Source organism: Hypanus sabinus (genome assembly GCF_030144855.1).
Source record: "Hypanus sabinus isolate sHypSab1 chromosome 24 unlocalized genomic scaffold, sHypSab1.hap1 SUPER_24_unloc_28, whole genome shotgun sequence".
In the NCBI taxonomy this organism is placed as follows: domain Eukaryota; kingdom Metazoa; phylum Chordata; class Chondrichthyes; order Myliobatiformes; family Dasyatidae; genus Hypanus; species Hypanus sabinus.
Genome location: NW_026778942.1, coordinates 361565 through 379071, shown reverse-complemented (window position 1 = coordinate 379071; position 17507 = coordinate 361565). Strand labels below are relative to the sequence as shown.

The following is a 17507-nucleotide window of genomic DNA, read 5'->3' as shown; positions in this document are numbered from 1 at the left end:
AGGCCGAGAGGAGGAGGGTGAAGAAACCAGACAAGAAGGAGGCTTCTCCACCCTCCACCCCTCCCCAGCCCAATCCCATACACAAACCCCTCCCCACCACCCTAAACCCAACCCTACCCTCAACCCCTTCCTGCGCTCCCAAGCCAAAGAGATGCTCACTCTTCCCAAAATAAAAAGTGGGAAAATGGGAGGTAAATGACCCCCACCGGTAAATGACCGTCCTCTAAATCCTGACTCCCAATGTGCCCCACCCACCTGTGGTGAACTACATATACCTATCTGGACATGCCCTCTGCTGACTGCTCCTGTGGCTCCTCCCAGAGACCCCGGTATAAAGGCGATTGGAGGCACTGCCCCTCCCTCAGTCTCCGAGAGTTACTGATGGTGCATCACCACCCAAACCACACAATGGCAGGTTAACCCCCATCCCTCCCTCTCACCCCCCACCCCACTGTCAGTCACGTCCTGCTTCCAAGGCCCCACCCACACACAAAATATACCCCCAACACCCCCCCCACATACACATGTAATTAAGACCTCATTTCCACGACACCGCCAATCTCAGAAGGTCAAAGGGGCATCTTGTCCAATCGGGGAGGAGCACATAGTCTGCTCCCACCTCCCGCCCCTTCCCATTGGTCCGTTTGCCCGGGAGACATTGGGTCACATCAAGATGGCGCGCCCGTGAGAGGGGTCAGGGGATTCACATTCGACTCCCCCACCCCCACCAGTCGGCTGCATGAGACACAGGGGCAGAACTAGGCCATTCAGCCCAACAAGTCTGCTTGGCCATTCCATCATGGCTGATTACTATCCCTTTCAACCCTTCTGTCTTCTCTCCGTGACTTTTGACACCATGATTTTCCAAGAACCTATTGACCTCCACTTTAAATTTACCCAATGACTCAGCCTCCACAGCCGTCAGTGGCAATGAATTCCAGAGATTCACCTCCCTCTGGCTAAAGAAATTCCTCCTCATCTCCGTTCTTCTATTCCAAGGCCATGCCCTCTGATTCTAGACTCCCCCCACTATAGGGAACATCCCCTCTGTGTCCACTTTATCTCGGCCTTTCAGTATTCGATAGGGTTTAATGAGATTCTCCCCACCACGTCCCCATTCTCAATAACACATGCCCAGAGCCATCAGACGCCCCTCAAACAACCCCTCGACTACCCTCTCTCCTCTAGATGGATCAGCCGAAGAGGGGGAACCCACCCTCTCCCCTTATGCTCCAGGGAGCCACTTGGCGGCCCCCCCCCCCCGAGATTGGCGGCACTGGTGTCGAATCAGGCAAAGCAGAGGGCGAGGAGCCCACCCGTCACGGCATGCGGTGGTGCGACGCGGGCGGGCCCCGACAAGCAGAGAAGCCGGCAGCCATTAGGGAGAGGAAAGGATCAGGGAAGAGACAGAGGGAGAGAGGGGGGACAGGGATAAACCTCACCCTAAAACACCACTGAGAGAAAAAACAGAGGTCAAGAGACTTTTGAGAGGCTGGGAGACCCTACCCCCCCGCCCAATAAGTCCCCTTGGGCCGTGAGAGTTTGCTCTGCACTGGGGGCTCGGATAAACGTGTTCCAGTTTTCCCCGCTGCAGTTCCAGATGGTGGGAGACGTTTTATCAGGGTCGTAGAGGCTGTTCGGTTTTGAAAGCCATGTTCTAGCCGGGAAGTTAACAGAACAGTGGTGTCCCAGGGAGGGGTGTCTGACCAGGCGGACGCCCGGCTGGCCGTCAGGCAGAACACATGCACACACTCCAGACATGTTAGAGGGACGAAGGTGGGGGGGGTGGGGGGAGGGAGACGTTGGGCCCGGGAGGGGCGGCTAACATGTTCCGACATCCAACCCCACCCCCTCCCCGCAGCAACAACCCGACTGGGTATGTCAGGGTGAGGGAGTTGGGAAGAGAGGGTGCTGAAGATGGGGCTAGCCTGAGGGAGGAGAGAGAGAGGGAGAGATGGGGAGAGGTGCGATGGAGAGGGGGGGGGGAGAGAGGAGGGAAAGGGGAAAGGGGGGAGAGGGAGGAGGGTGGTAGAGAGGGGGGACAGGGAGGGGTGAGAGATGTGGGATAGGGGTGTGAGAGAGCAGGGCTAGAGAGAGGGGTAGAGGGGAGAGAGAGTGGGGTTGGGATAGGGGAGAGGGAGTGAGGGGAGCGAGAGTGGGGTTGGGTTAGGGGAGAGGGAGTGAGGGGGGAGGGGAGGGGGTGGGTGGTAGAGAGGGGGGACGGGGAGGGGTGAGAGATGTGGGATAGGGGTGTGAGAGAGCAGGGCTAGAGAGAGGGGTAGAGGGGAGAGAGAGTGGGGTTGGGATAGGGGAGAGGGAGTGAGGGGAGCGAGAGTGGGGTTGGGTTAGGGGAGAGGGAGTGAGGGGGGAGGGGAGGGGGTGGGTGGTAGAGAGGGGGGACGGGGAGGGGTGAGAGATGTGGGATAGGGGTGTGAGAGAACAGGGCTAGAGAGAGGGGTAGAGGGGAGAGAGAGTGGGGTTGGGATGGGGAGAGGGAGCGAGAGTGGGGTTGGGATAGGGGAGAGGGAGTGAGGGGGGAGGGGAGGGGGTGGGTGGTAAAGAGGGGGACGGGGAGGGGTGAGAGATGGGGGATAGGGGTATGAGAGAATGGGGCTAGAGAGGGGTAGAGGGGAGAGAGAGTGGGGTTGGGATAGGGGAGAGGGAGCGAGAGAGGGGGGTAGAGGAAGAGTTGGGGAGGGCATCCCCACCGAGTCCGGACCAGCTGTCCTTCAGCTTAATTTGCCTAGCCATCCACTGAACCCAAGCCTTCCATGGGCTGTGGGCCCCACCACGGGTGCCCTTTTAAGCCTTGAAGCCACAGATCCAGGCCAGACGCCCACCCACAGATGTCAAGTGTGCAGGGTGTGGCGGGCTGAAAGAGTTAGCGGACCATAGAGATCGGGGGAGGGGAGGGAGGGCTTGCGGTGTGAGAAACCAGCAAGCAAGTTGGCGGCCGCTGGTTTCCCCATTAAAGAATCAAATTTGAATCCTGCTTAGCATATGCTCCAAACAGAATGGCAGGCTGCAAGGGAGAACGGTGTCAGTTTAGACCGTGATAATCACTTGGAGATGCGCATGAACGCACATCATCGAGATTAGGTACTGCTAAAGAACATTTTCCTCGTTAGAGATCCGATGTCTCCGTTTACCAGTTCCCAAGGCCGCAAGAGGCAAGATAAAAATTAGCTTTGCTTATCAAAAGTCCCTCAGATCTTTGGAACAACTCAGTGAAATGCCTCCTGTTTGCGTCAATGGGGGGAGCAGCCCAGGATGCCGTTGTGCTACCGCTAACACAGCTCACTGAAACCTAACCCTTTTTTGGGAAAGTGAGAGGAGGCTCTAGTGGGCCGAAGGGCCTGTACCATCTTCGAGCGTTTATCTGTTCAGATCTCTTATAACCTCCGACACTTGTGCTGTGTCTCTGGAGGAACGCTGGGGGAGATCAGCAGTCCGTGGACCCCTCGCTTACTGGTATTGATCCCGGGAGCCCTTTGCCTACGGGGAGGAAGAACGAGCTGACGTTTTGGGCCAGGACCCTTGACCATGTTGGCTCAATACGTGCCATGTTGTATGACATCATCATTATGTGCCGTGTCGTATGACATGGGCGACCATGGCCTTTCCACGGCCATGGGTGTTCTTGGCAAATTTCTTTTCTACAGAACCGTTTTGCCATTGCTTTCTTCTGGGCAGTGTCCTTACCAGATGGGTGACCCCCACCCCCCCCAGCCATTATCAGTACTCTTCAGAGATCGTCTGCCTGGCGTCAGTGGTCACATGACCAGGACTTGTGATCTGCTCCGGCTGCTGGTACGACCGCCCACCTCCCGCTCCCATGGTCACATGACCCTGATCTGGGTGGGGAGGGCTAAGCACGTGCTGCACTCTAACTGAAGGCTAGCAGTGGGGAAGGGGCGCCTTACACCTCTCGTAGCCAGGACGCACGTCCACACCCGTGGCATCGTGATTCCTGATGAAGAGACTCGGCCCCACCGTCAAGACGTCGCCAGCCTGTTCCGACTTAACGTGCTCCGAGGTTGTTAAGGGAGGGAGGGAATGGGGTGGGGGGGGGGTGAGGAGGGAGCAACAAGCATAAAACTAAAGACAAGGTGACATAGGCAAGCATCTTACCTAGGCCGTGACCTCCAATTGACACTGAGGTGAAAGGGCAGAGAGCAAGGAAAGTCAGGTGAGATTGTGCTCGGGAAAACATAATTCAAAATAAAAAATGAGCGTTGAAACCGAGTGAAAATAAAAACTGTGAAGTGTGCAGCTCTGGGTATGGGGGTGTGTGTGCGCGTGGAGGGGGCTGTGCGTGACGTCGTAGCAGCTCGGCAAGTGGGCGCGCGCGCGCCCCGCCCTCACCTGTGACCGTGCACTTGCTGGCGTCGCCGGTGGGCAGGGCTCGGATGCGGTACGGGGAGTACGGGATCTCGTCGCCGCCGTACTTGATGAGGATGGTGTAGCGGCCGGCCATGGCCGGGATGTAGGAGACGGTGTAGGTGCCGTCGCCGTTGTCGCGGATGTTCGCCTTCCTGGGCTTGCCCTCGGGGTCCTGCCGGCGAGAATCGGAGGTTGGCATGGCGTTATCGTCTCGGAGGATCTGTCCCCGGGACCGCCACTTCCTCAGAAGTTCGCAACGATTCGGCGTGTCGTCTAAACCACTGACACGCCGAATCACAGCCTGGTACGGAAACACCAGTGCCCAGGAACGGAAAAGTCTCCCCACCACTGAGCACATCTACAAGTAGCGCTGCCACAAGAAAGCAGCATCCATCATCAAGGATCCCCACCACCCAGACCCTGCTGCCATCAGGGAGGTGGTACAGGAGCCTCAGGCTGAGGGACAGTTACTAGCCCTCAACCATCAGGCTCCTGAACTGCCACGGAGAACCCCACTCGCCCCAGCACTCAATTTCAAGGACTCTGCAACTCGTGCTCTCAGTATTATATTTTCAGTCTTGTACAATTTGCCTTTTGCACACTGGTTATTTTAAAGATAGTTTTTTTTTCCCGGTAAATTCTATTCTGTTTCTTTATTTTCCTGTAAATCTCTGCAAGAAAATCGGGGAATACGGGTCCAAAATTCCTTGAAAGAGACGTCACAGGCAGATAGGCCGGTAAAGATCGATTCTAGGACGGTCGTCCGTTGGGTGCCGTGTCGTGTGACGTGGGCGATCGTGGTCTTTGACCACGATTGCTCTTGGCAAATTTTTCCCCAGAAGCGGTTTGCCATTGCCTTCTTCTGGGCAGTGTCTTTACAAGACGGGTGACCCCAGCCGTGACCAACGCTCCTCAGAGGTGGTCTGCTCGGTCGTATAACCAGGGATTGCGACGTGCGACTGGGTGCATCGGTCTGCATAGATCGAAGTACAGGAGCTTTGGGATGTTATGTTGAAGTTGTAGCAGACGCTGGGGAGGCTGAATTTGGAGGAAGCGGGAGCACCCGTGGGAAACCCACTCTCTCTTGAGGAGACCGACACGTCACCTCTTCAACGAGGACCTCGGGTTGAACTCCGAACTCTGACCCCCCCCCCCCCCGCGAGCTGCTAACCCTGGCTCCGCAGCTCCTCTGGCCCGCCTCTGAGTGGGCCCTGGGATCTCGCCGTGCACCCGCCCCCACCCTCCCGGCAGGCAGACAAGGGGAGGCTCACGGTGATCTGGACGGTCAGCAGGCCCTCGCCCGCATCCTTGGCGTCGATGGTAAACTCCACGGGCAGGCTGGCAGGCACCCCGGTCGTGTTGAGGCCTGGTCCGCTGGCCCTGACCTTACTGGCATCGTGGGTGGGTAGAACCTTCACCTTGTAGGGGCTGGGGTGGGTTAAGGGAAAGAGTTCATAAGGCCTTGCCAAGACTGGCCCAGCTCAGGCCCCCAAGGCCCCGAGCAAATCCCTGTTCGTCAAGCACAGACTCCTCCGGCCATTTCACCCCAAGCTCTGATCACTTGTCAAACCCTCTCCCCCCCACTCCCTGGTCTCTCTGCTCCCTCAGCTCCCACAGCCCCAGTTCCCCCCTCTCAATCCCCAGTTCCTTTCCCTCAGCCCACCCATCCAAATCCTCCAGTCCCCCTTGAATAACTACTCCAGTCCCCCTCCCTCAATCAACAATTCCCTCCAGTCAATCCTTCCCCTTGTTCATCCATCAGATCTCAACCCTCAATCCCTTTCCTCCCCCAATACTCATCCCAAATCCCTTCTCCCTCGATCCTCATCGGTCCCCAAGATCCAGTCTCTTCGTCCTCCTTCCGTGCTCCCAGCTCTAGCATCTTCTTCCCCTTGCCGGATACGCTAAAGAGAGCAAACCCCAGGCTGGCCTCCTGTCCAACACCCCCCCTCTCCCTCCCAGCCCACCCCCACCCAGCTCCCCACGGATCACCGTCCCGCCCTGCCAGTTGCACACCCACCCACCTCCGTGGGATCTCTTGATCACCATACTGGACACCAATGGTGTAGGGGCCCTCGCAGGTGGGGACGTAGTTGACAGTCTTGGTCCTGTTGGGATTGTCCACGATCTGCACTGGTTCCACCACCCCTGCGGAAGAGGAGAGAGAGAGGGAGAGAGAGAGAGAGCGTCACAGCAGAAACTGATTGGTTGAAGTGCTGAATTGGTAGGGACACTGAGGGATTTTGGGGTCCATGCCCATGGACCTTGCTGAGTGTCAAAGGTCACAGGGAGAAGGCAGGAGAACGAAAAGGCGGATTAGAAGGCTTGCAGATGTCATGAAGGTTGGTGGTGTCGTGGATAGTGTGGGAGATTGTCGAGGTTACAATGGGACATGGACAAAATGGGGAGCTGGGCTAAGACGTGGCAGATGGAGTTTAACCAGGTAAAGTGTGAAGCAATTTGGAAGGTCAAATAAAGGGTTAACGGCAGCATGCTTAGCAGTGTGGAGGGACTGAGGGATCTCGATCCCTCGAGGCTGCTGCGCACGAAGGCGTGTGACTTGTCAGTCTCCATCAGTCCAGGAGCTAGTGTTGCAGCTGTATAAAACCCCAGTGAGACCGCACTTGGAGAATTGCGTTCCGTTCTGGTCGCCTCATTATAGGAAGGATGAGGAAGCTTTAGAGAGAGGGCACAGAGGGGATTTACCAGGATACCACCTGGACCAGAGAGCATGTGTTTATGAGGATAGGCAGAGCGAGCTGGGGCTTTCCTCTCTGGGGCAAAGGAGGGGGAGAGGTGATTTGACAGTGGTGTACAAGAGGCTCAGACTGATTGGACAGCTAGAGACTGGGGTGGGAACGACTACTACGAGAGGGGACAATTTTAAAGAGATTGGAGGAAAGTACAGGAGGGATGTCAGAGGTAGGGCTTTTACACCGAGGGTTGTGGGCGTGTGGGAAGTGCAGCCAGGGCTGGTGGTAGAGACAGATACATTAGGGAAATCTAGATAAGCACGTGGATAATAGAAGAACGGAGGGATATGTAGGAGGGTTAGGGGTTGGATTGATCTTCAAGTAGGTTAAAGGGTCAGCACAGAATTGTGGGCCAAAGGGCCTGAATGTTCGGTGATTATAAACTGGAATTCGAGAGCTCGCCAGGAGTAGATAAACGAGCAAAACCGAGGCTGGCAGACCTTTGGGCCCAAGCACGCTGACGTTGAGAGGGGCCACTCCTGCCTTGCTCGTGTCGACAGTGAAGGATTGTGGGACGTTGGCTCGGACGTTGTTTCCCAGGCCCTGTCCTGAGCACTTGACCTTGCTGGCGTCGACGGTGTCTCCCACAGGAACCTTGAATGGACTTCCTGTGTGCGAGGAGGAGAGAGAGAGAGAGACAGGTCAGGCAGCCATAAACCGTCCTGGCATCTTCTTCTTTCTGTCAATTCAGAGATACGGCATGGCCGACGAGCTTGCGCTGTCCAATTACGCCCGCGTGATCAATTGACCTACTAATCCGCTCGGCGTGGGAGGAAACCCACACGGCCACGGGGAGAAGGTACAGACCCCTCACAGGCAGCGGTGGGAACCGAACCGGCGTCACTGGCGCTGACCGCACTGCCCCAGGAGATCCGGCGAGGATCTCCTCCCGCCACCACCCCGGTCGCTCTCCCGTGGCCTCACCGGGAATCTGCTGGCCCCCGTAGGTGATGATGACGTCGTAGGTGCCCGGCTCATAGGGCGTGTATTCCACAGAGCAGCTGCCATCTTTGTTGTCCTTGCAGGTGATCTTGGCCTCAGACGGGCCTTCGACAGCAAGGCCCAGGCCACCGGGTCCTGCGTTCCTACAACCCGGAGAGGGAAGAGGAGGAGGGAGAGAAAAATGGCATGAGATTGAACCAGGGAGAGGAGACATGGCAACACTTTTGGGCATATAACAATTACAGCACGGAAACAGTCCATCTTGGCCCTTCTAGTCCGTGCCAAACGCTTACTCTCACCTAGTCCCACTGACCTGCACTCAGCCCATAACCCTCCATTCCTTTCCTATCCATATACCTAGACAATTTTGCTTTAAATGACAATACCGAACCTGCCTCTACCACTTCTACTGGAAGCTCGTTCAACACAGCTACCACTCTCTAAGTAAAGAAGTTCCCCCTCGTGTTACCCCTAAACTTTTGCTTCTTTGGTTGAACCTCCCCTACTCTCAATGGAAAAAGCGTATCCACGTCAACTCTGTCTATCCCCCTAAAAAATTTGGCCACCCCGAGCCTCACCTGGTCTCCACGGTGAACTTGTTGGGCTTGTTGGTGATTCCACCGTCCAGGCCCGGTCCGTAGGCCCGCACCCTGCCGGCGTCACACCCTTCCTTCACGGGCACCTTGAACGGGCTCTTCGGAACGGGAGAGTCATCGTAGGAAACGTCGATGGAATGTACACCTGGCGGTGGGGAGAAACGGAGAGACAAAATCATTAACATCACCTTGAGGCTGTAAAAACCCAGGCCTCGGGTCTGGGTGCGTCCGCACCCCGCCCCTTTCACCCCTCCTGTGGTGCTCCACCCTCACCATTCCCAACATCCGTTGCTCCCGCCGGATTTTCAAACTCGCTCTCCGCTCCACGTTGGCAAACCTAAGACATTTGCACAGTAATCTGGGAATTAAAATGGCTGCCGCATCTCTGTCCAAAGCACGAACTCGTCCCCCCCAGCAAATCGTGAGGCTATTTCACCTTGCACCTTACCCCACCCGCACCCGGTACGCCAGCCCCCCCGGCCTCTCACCTTCCTCGAATGGAGTGTATTCGACCTTGTAGGTCCCGTCACCCTTGTCCCGAATCACGGCGTCGGTGTGGGAGCCGGAGGGGTTGGTGATGCGGGCTTGGACGTGCTTGCCCCCAGTGCTGGTCAGCTTCCGGGCGTCCACCTCGAATTCCGTCGTTGCCTCCCGGTACACTCCTGGAGGAGGGAGACCGGGCGTGAGCACGAGGTGCCTCGTCTCCGACCGCGAGGAAACCTGACCCCTGACCTCAGATTCCTCCCTCTGCGCGGAGGCGACAGTGCAGGGGGTGCACTGTCAGGCAAAAACCCTCACTCGCCAGTGGGCCGCAGTCGGGATGAGTCGGGGGGGGGGGGGATCTGGCCAGGGGAAGGGGGAGAGAGTCAGGAGGGGAGGGGGGGGAAGTGCAAGGCAACTTCGGGAGGTAGGGTGTAGGGAAGAGGAGGAGGGTGATGGAGGGGAGTGGGAGGAAGACTGTGGGGGAGGTGGACCATTCCCAAACCGTGCCAGAAGAGGAGAGAGTCACCCGAGGCCTGCTCCACGCTGGACGGGCGCAGGAGAGAGACAGAACCCCTTCCAGAAAGTTGGATAGCGACGCCCCATCGCCCCCACCCAAATCGGCAGAGCGCTGCCCCGATGATGTGGGAGACAGCGAGGGACCGGTGCCCCTCCGCAGGCCGCTGAACTCACCCAGTCCCTCCACTCCAGGCCCGTAGACCTGGACGCCGGAAGTGTCGATGGCCGGCTCCACCTCCAGCTTGGCGGGGAAATTGGGCACCAGCTGCCCGCCGTATTTGATGGTGATGGTGTAGGTGCCCGGGTAGAGGGGGATGTAGGTGATGGTGTAGGTCCCGTCGCCGTTGTCCTGCACGTGGACCTCGGCCGGCGCCCCGGACTCCGAGATGATCTCGATGGTGAGCTCGGCCGCTCCGGCGTTGCTGCAGTCCACCTCGAAGTTGCCCCGCTCGCCGGCCCGGGCCCTCTCCAGCCCCGGGCCCGAGGCCTTCACCTTGGACGCGTCGAAGGAGCCCTGGACCTTGGCCTTGAAGGGCGAGCCGGGGATGTGGGCCTCGGCAAAGAGGATGTTGATGGAGTAGTCGCCAGGCTCGGTGGGGAGATAGGACACGGAGCAGGTCCCGTCACCATTGTCCAGGCACTCGATCTTGGCCTCGCAGGGTCCCTCCACAGTCAGGCCGAGGCCTCCTGCCCCGGCTCCTTTCGTGTCGATGGTGAAGGGGGCAGGCGATCCTACCACACCACCTCGCAGGCCTGGTCCGTAGGCTTTAACCTGATACAAGTGATACAAGAGCAGTATGAAGCCATTCAGTCCATCTAGTCTACTCCCCCATTCCAACATGGCTGCTTTATTATCCCCATTCTCCTGCCTTCTCCCCGTTATCTCTGACACACTTACTAATCAAGGACCTATCAACCTCCGCTTTGAATACACCCAATGACTAGGCCTCCACAGCTGCCTGTGCCAATGAATTCCACAGATCCAACACTCTCTGGTTAAAGAAATTCCTCCTCATCTCTGTTCTAAAGGGACATCCTTATATCCTGAGGCTGTGCCCTCTGGTCCTAGACTCCCCCACTACAGGAATCACCTTCCCCACATCCACTCCACCAGGGCCTTTCAATATTCCACAGGTTTCAATGAGACCCACCCACATTCCAGCCCGGAGCCATCAAATGCTCCTCATACATTAACCCCTTCAATCACAGAATCATTCTGATGACCCTCCCCTGGACCCTCTCCAATGCCAGCACACCCTTTCTTAGATAAGGGGCCCAAAACTGCTCACAATAGTCCAAGTGCGGTCTGGCCAAAGTCCCAGCACACACAAAGTGCCGGAGGAACTCAGCAGTCCAGGCGGCATCTACGGAAACGGGTCACGCTCGAGGCTCAGCGTTACCACCAAGGTGAACGCCAACGTCACATTTGTCTTCCCCATCACCGGCTCAATCTGAAAGTTAGACTCCAGGGAATCCTGCACGAGGACTCCCTTGTCCCTTTGCCCCTCGGAGTTTCAGATTTGCTCCCCGTTTAGAAAGTAGCCTGCGGCTTCATTCCCGCGCACGGCCGTACACTCCCCCGCGGCCCTGACGTCCTGTTTGCCCTCATTACCGCTGACGAATCCGCCCCGGCCCGGGGACTCACCTTGGCAGGGTTGGAGGGGGCCACGGCCTCAACGGGGAAGGGGCTGCCCGGCACGGGGATACCGTCGTAGGTCACGTCCACCTGGTAGGGCCCCTCGCTCTGGGGGATGAACTTGACGATGCTGTTGTCCGCGCTGAGCCCAGGCTCCACCTTGCAGGGCACCGCCTTGTTATTGGGGCCCAGGATCTTGGCAGCCACCTTGCCCTGCCCTCCTGCGCCCTTCGACTTCACCGTGAACTCCTGGTCCGTGCTCACCTCCATCTCTGTCGGGGCGGGAGGGAGACGAGATTCAGGGTTCGGACATTCAGCGAAGCAGGCCCCTCAGCCTCGGTTATACGTCACATGGTAACAGGCCCTCCCGCCCAGGATTTTCATCTAAAACTTTAACAAACTCCTGCAGACGCACAGAGGAATGTCTGCCATTCCCGCTACCCAAGTAGTGGGCACATTCCAGTCCATCCCAGGAAAATCCCTCCCCACCACCCAGCTCGCCACAAGGAAGCAGCGTCCATCGTCAAGGACCCCACCACCCAGGCCCTGCTCTCGTCTCACTCCTGCCATCAGCAAGGAGGTCAGGAGGCTGAGTTCCCACACCACCAGGTTCAGGGACAGTTGTTACCCCTCAGCCGTCAGGCTTCTGAGCCAGAGAGTCTGAGGGCCAAGAAAAGTACAGCACAGAAACAGGCCCTTCGGTCCATCTAGTCCGTGCTAAACCGTTTAGGCTGCTTTCTCCCATACCATACCCCCCATCCACGTACCGATCCAAACTCAAATCTAGTCCATGCTGAAACCATTTAAACTGCCTATTCCAATCAACCCCGAAAGCAATCCTCGCCCCCCCAACTCACTGTCGTTCAGCCCGGTGATCTTAATCTTGCTCAGGTCGACCGAGGGCGCCACGCCGACATTGAAGGGGCTCTTGGGGATGGAGTCGCCCCCGTAGGTGACGCTGATGCCGAGGTTACCCTGGAAGGCAGAGCGGGAGGTGCAGTCAGTCAGCAGGTGGGCAACTCTGTCGTCCACTCGGCCCATCTATCACCTCCTGTTTCTGTCTACGTGTGCGTGTCTGTCTGTGTGCTGGTGACACCCACCCCCCCACCCTGTTACCATGGAGATATTCAGCCCATAACATGGAGAGGATGTTCCTTACAGTGAGGGAATCTGGGACCAGAGGGCAGAGCCTCGGAATACAAGGCTGTCCCTTTAGATCGGAGATGAGGAGGAATTTCTTCAGCCAGAGGGTGGGGAATCTGTGGTATCCATTGCCACAGGCGGCTGTGGTGGTCAAGGCCAAAGCAGAGGTTGATGGGCTCTTGATTAGTCTGGGTGTCAAAGGTTCCGGGGAAAGGCAGGAGAACGGGGTTGAGAGGGATATTCAATCAGCCATGATGGAATGGCAGAGCAAACTCGATGGGCTGAATGGCCTAACTCTCTTCTAACTTGTGTCACAATGCAGTTACAGCACAGAGAGGTCTTGGGGTGTGATTCTCCACCTGTTTCCCGTGACTGGGGGGGGGGGTGAAGCTAGTGGCTCTCTCTCTGCACATTACAGGGGGGAGGGAAGCAAACTCTCCGAGCCGTTGAGGGTTAGGGGGTTTGGGGAGGAGGTGGAGGATGTAGGGACCGAGTGGCCTGCTGGAGGTCAGGGGTCAGAGGGCGACCTTACCTGCTGCACTGGCGTGTACTTGACGGTGTAGGTCTCGTCGTGGTTGTCGACAATCTCCATGTCTCGCACCGCCTCGCCCTTGGTCGGCCCGGTGAACTGGGCATTGGGTTTGGCCTTGCCAGCTCCCTTGGTGTGGACTGTGAAGTGGGTCGGTTTGCCCATCTCCACTCCTGTGAGCGAGAGAGGTAGACAGAGGCAGAGACAGACAGAGAGATAGAGGGAGTGGAGAGAGAGAGGGACAGACAGAGAGAGAGGGAGTGAGAGACACAGAGAGGGACAGAGAGAGAGAGAGAGTGAGAGGGACAGAGAGAGTGAGAGAGACAGAGTGAGGGACAGATAGAGAGAGAGCGACAGATAGTGAGAGGGACAGAGAGAGAGAGAGAGAGAGAGAGAAACAGAGAAAAAAACAGAGTGAGAGATAGAGGGAGTGAGAGTGACACAGATAGAGAGATAGAGAGGGACAGAGAGAGAGTGAGAGAGATAGAGACAGATAGAGAGAGGGATGGAGGGAGGTAGAGAGACAGACAGGACAGAGAGAGAGAGAGAGAGAGAGAGAGAGCGAGAGAGAGAGAGGGGGGAGGGTGAGACAGAAATAGAGAGACAAAGACAGAGGGAGAAAGATAGAAAGAAAAGGGTGAGACAGAGGGAGAGGGAGACAAAGAGAGACAGACAGGTATGAGAAAGGGGGAGGGAGAGAGAGACAGAGATTGAAAAACAGGATGGGGTGGGTGAAAACAGGATATCAGCCCCTCCCACTTCCAGTTCCTGAGGACCCCAGTTGAGATCGCATAGCCCGGTCCCCTCCCTCCACACGTACTCCCGGACGCCTGTTACAGCCCCTCAGTGTGACGGGGGCTGCCTGCTCCTCCGTCCCCAAAAGAACCTGCACCACCGGTACACGATGGCTGCAGAGTGCCCCATGGTCACTGGACCGGGCCACTCCCATTCGGGACACGCCTGGCCCCACAGCTGGGCACCGGGGGCAACCTCACCTCCAAACACAGAATTACAGCCTCCCTTCATTGCCCCGGGTCAGATTCCCGGAGAGGCACCGACGCTCATTTTAAAGATGGCGCCGAGCCGCAGTCTCCATGGAGATCGAGGTGCAGATTTTATCGGGTTTTTTTTTAAAAGGCTTGTAGGGATGGTTTTGGGCGACAGAGTGGTGGTTAGAGGTCAGGTTTGGGTTTCGAGGGAGGGTTGTGGAGAATTAGAGGTCAGGCCGGAACCTAAGCCTCCGTTCCACATTCGAAGGCCAGCAACGCAGAAAAGTGAGGCATCAAGGATGTTGGCCTGCACACCACAGGAAGCTGGCCCCTCCCTTCAAGGGTCAGTGTGCCGTCGGTGGGTCCCGGCAGGAGCAACAAGATCCGACGGCTTCACGAATCGGTGAGGCAGGAGCTCGAGGCCTAGGCGCAGGACTGAAGAATGCTTCCCGCCTGTCCTGGGGGTGGGGGCCACGTTGGCGCCGAACTTGCGGGCTGCCCCCAGCACGTCCTCGGGCGTGCTGAGCTGCTAACGCGAATGGCGCATCTCACCGTGCGCCTCAGCGTGAATTGAAAGGGTGCAGCGGTGTCCCCGGCAGAGAGGAGCATCCTTACCAGTTCGGCTCAGCCCGGGGCCCTCGACCTTCACCTTGCTGGCATCGTGGGACGGTTCCACCTTCACGCGGAGGGGGCTCATCGGAATGGCCTGGGGGGTGGGGGAGAAACAGCAAAGTTGACAGCGCGCTCCCAGCTGGGGCTGGTACATTCACGTCACCAGATTACAACGGAGGAGGTGCTCACTGTCCTGAGGCAAATGAGGGTGGGTAAATCAGCAGGGCCTGACAAGGTGCCCCCTCACTGGGGCAGAAATTGCAGGGGCCTGGCAGAGGCATTCAAATCCAGAGGAGAGGTGCCAGAGGATTGGAATTCCGTTCCGTCATTTCAGAAAGGCTCAGAGAACAAGCGGAAATGATGGGCCTGAGAGCCTGACGTCAGTAGAGGAAAGCTGTTGGAAGGGTTTCTGAGGATCTGGATTTATAAATATTTGGATGGACAAGGACTGATTAGGGATAGTCATGATGGCTTTATGTGTGGAAGGTCATGCCTAACCAATCTTGAGAGAGTTTTCTCAGGAAATTACCAGGAAAGTTGATGAAGGAAAGGCAGAGGGTGTTGCCTCTATGGATAACAGCCAGACAACATTCAGCCCCTCTGCCTCCATACTGTCCCATAGAGGCCAGGCAACATTCGGCCCCTCTACCTCCATCCTGTCCCACAAAGACCAGGCAACATTTGGCCCCTCTACCTCCATACTGTCCCATAAAGCCCAGGCAACATTCAGCCCCTCTACTTCCATCCTGTCCCACAGAGACTGGGCAACATTCAGCCCGTCTACATCCATCCTGCCCCATACAGCCCAGGCAACATTCGGCCCCTCTACCTCCATCCTGTTCCACAGAGACTGGGCAACGTTCAGCTCCTCCTCCCCCCCCAGCCTGTTCCAGTGGTCCGACTGACAACCCCCTCCAGTTTGCGAGATGCAACCCCCAACCCCCCCCACCCCAGGGAGCTGATTTCCCCTGCTCCCTGAACCCAAACCCCATTCCTTTGACTGCCACCCTCGCTCTCTACCCCTCTGACCAACCATCCCGGTGGACAGGCCTTCCCGCTGACCTGGTCGGCGAACAGCACCATGATGGTGTAGTGGCCCGCGCCGGGGGGAGTGTACTTCACGGTGAAGGTGTCGTTGTCGTTGCGGATAATGTCAAAGTCGATGTCGGCCTCCGCCGGGCCCACCACACCCGGGGCACACTTAATCCCGATGCTGACGTCACCTGTGGAGGGGAGAGAGACCCCAGTCACATCGGCGAACCCCTGCAACCCCTGCCTACAAACACAACACCGCAAGAAACAGGAGCGGAAGTAGGCCATTCAGCCCATCATTCAATCATGGGCCGATCCAACTCTTCCAGTCATCCCCACTCCCCTGCCTTCACCTCAATGCCCTGGCTAATCAAGAACCTATCTATCTCTGCCTTAATTGCACCCAATGACTTGGCCTCCGCAGATCTACCACCCTCTGACTAAAGTAATTTCTTCACGTCTCTATTCTAAATGGACGTCCTTCAATCCTGGAGTCATGCCCTCTTGTCCTAGACTCCCCTACCATGGGGAATAACTTAGTCATATCTAATCTGTTCAGACCTTTCAACATAGAAAACCTACAGCACAATACAGGCCCTTCGGCCCACAAATCTGTGCCAAACATGTCCTTACTCTAGAGATTACTAGGCTTACCTATAGCTGTCTATTTTACTAAGCTCCGTGTACCTATCTAAAAGTCTCTTAAAGACCCTATCTCTTAAAGGATCCCCCCTCATTCTCCTGAACTCCAGGGAATATAGCCCAAGAGCTGCCAGACTTTCCTCATACAGTAACCCTCTCATTCCTGGAATCATTCTTGTGAGTTTTCTCTGAACCCTCTCCAATGCCAGTATATCCTTTCTAAAGTAAGAATTTTAGAAATTCTTAGAAACTGCACACAATACTCCCAGTGTGGTCTCACGAGTGCCTAATCCTGCCACCCATTTCGGTTTCTGTCCCGATTACACAGCTCTGCCCACGCTCCCCTCCCCACTCAGGGGCCAGGAAACGGGACCCTCGTTACCTTGTCCGGCCTCAGCGCAGTCCACGGTGAAGTACGTCGGCTCGAAGGCCTTCAGGCCTGTTTTGGCCACTCCCGGCCCGTAGACCTTGACCTTCTGCGGGTGACTGCCCGCCCCGACGTTGACCTGGGGTCAGCAGGGAGGCAGGAGGTTAGAGGTCAAGAGTCAACATGCGACTTTGTTTCTCACGTGCACGTCGAGACAAGGGGTGAAATGCCGACAAAGGTCACTACGCAACACAGTGTACCCACAATGCTCGGCAGAACAACACGGAACACACGAAGCAACAAAACAACAGCAAAACGAGCCTCATTTCTCCCTCCCTCCCACACAGACATCCAACCCCAAGACAGTCTGTAACCTTCAGCCTCCTGGATTCGGAGGCACTGGGCCGTCTCGACTTCCCCCGCGGACTCGCACAGATTCGCCGACCCAGGGGGCTCCGGCCACTTTCCAGGCTTCCAATTCGACTCCCGGGCCTGGATGCTCAGCATCGACCACCACACCACCGATCACCGGCCAGCAGGCCTCCAACTCCGGACTCGCCGATGCCGGGACCCTGACCACTAGGCCTCAAACTCCGACCTTGCCAATTCGCGAACCCAGGCCCTCCTTCCCGGGTGGAATTCTAATTCCAGAACCCGCCAACCGCCTCTGTCCACGCTGGTCTGCCGACCGGACATCGTGGCCCCATTGTCGGGCCTACCGCGTTGCTTCGAACTTAGAGCGGAGAACTAAGATTCAGGCCTGCCCCCACATGCCCGTCAGTGACCTCTAACTCCCTTCTCTGTCCCCAAACCTAAAAAACGCTGAAGAACAAATCAAACTGAGCTGCAACCTCAACCTCAGCTCGCCCCCCGTCTCAGGCAGA

The 17507-nt window shown here is 57.1% G+C and overlaps 1 protein-coding gene across 1 annotated transcript in view; it reads right to left on the bottom strand.

Moving 5' to 3' along the window:
* The window catches only part of LOC132385498 (filamin-A-like), a 122615-nt gene that overhangs the window by 26362 nt on the left and 78746 nt on the right, over positions 1 to 17507 (bottom strand). The window contains exons 16-30 of the mRNA XM_059957611.1: positions 16639 to 16762; positions 15645 to 15805; positions 14586 to 14676; positions 12985 to 13154; positions 12167 to 12284; positions 11319 to 11581; positions 9848 to 10445; positions 9163 to 9336; positions 8657 to 8819; positions 8061 to 8221; positions 7577 to 7744; positions 6408 to 6531; positions 5655 to 5811; positions 4366 to 4555; positions 4024 to 4155 (exon numbers count right to left, since the gene is read on the bottom strand). Of these exons, the coding sequence (XP_059813594.1) occupies positions 4024 to 4155; positions 4366 to 4555; positions 5655 to 5811; positions 6408 to 6531; positions 7577 to 7744; positions 8061 to 8221; positions 8657 to 8819; positions 9163 to 9336; positions 9848 to 10445; positions 11319 to 11581; positions 12167 to 12284; positions 12985 to 13154; positions 14586 to 14676; positions 15645 to 15805; positions 16639 to 16762 (2794 nt within the window). The remainder of the gene's footprint in view (positions 1 to 4023; positions 4156 to 4365; positions 4556 to 5654; positions 5812 to 6407; positions 6532 to 7576; positions 7745 to 8060; positions 8222 to 8656; positions 8820 to 9162; positions 9337 to 9847; positions 10446 to 11318; positions 11582 to 12166; positions 12285 to 12984; positions 13155 to 14585; positions 14677 to 15644; positions 15806 to 16638; positions 16763 to 17507) is intronic.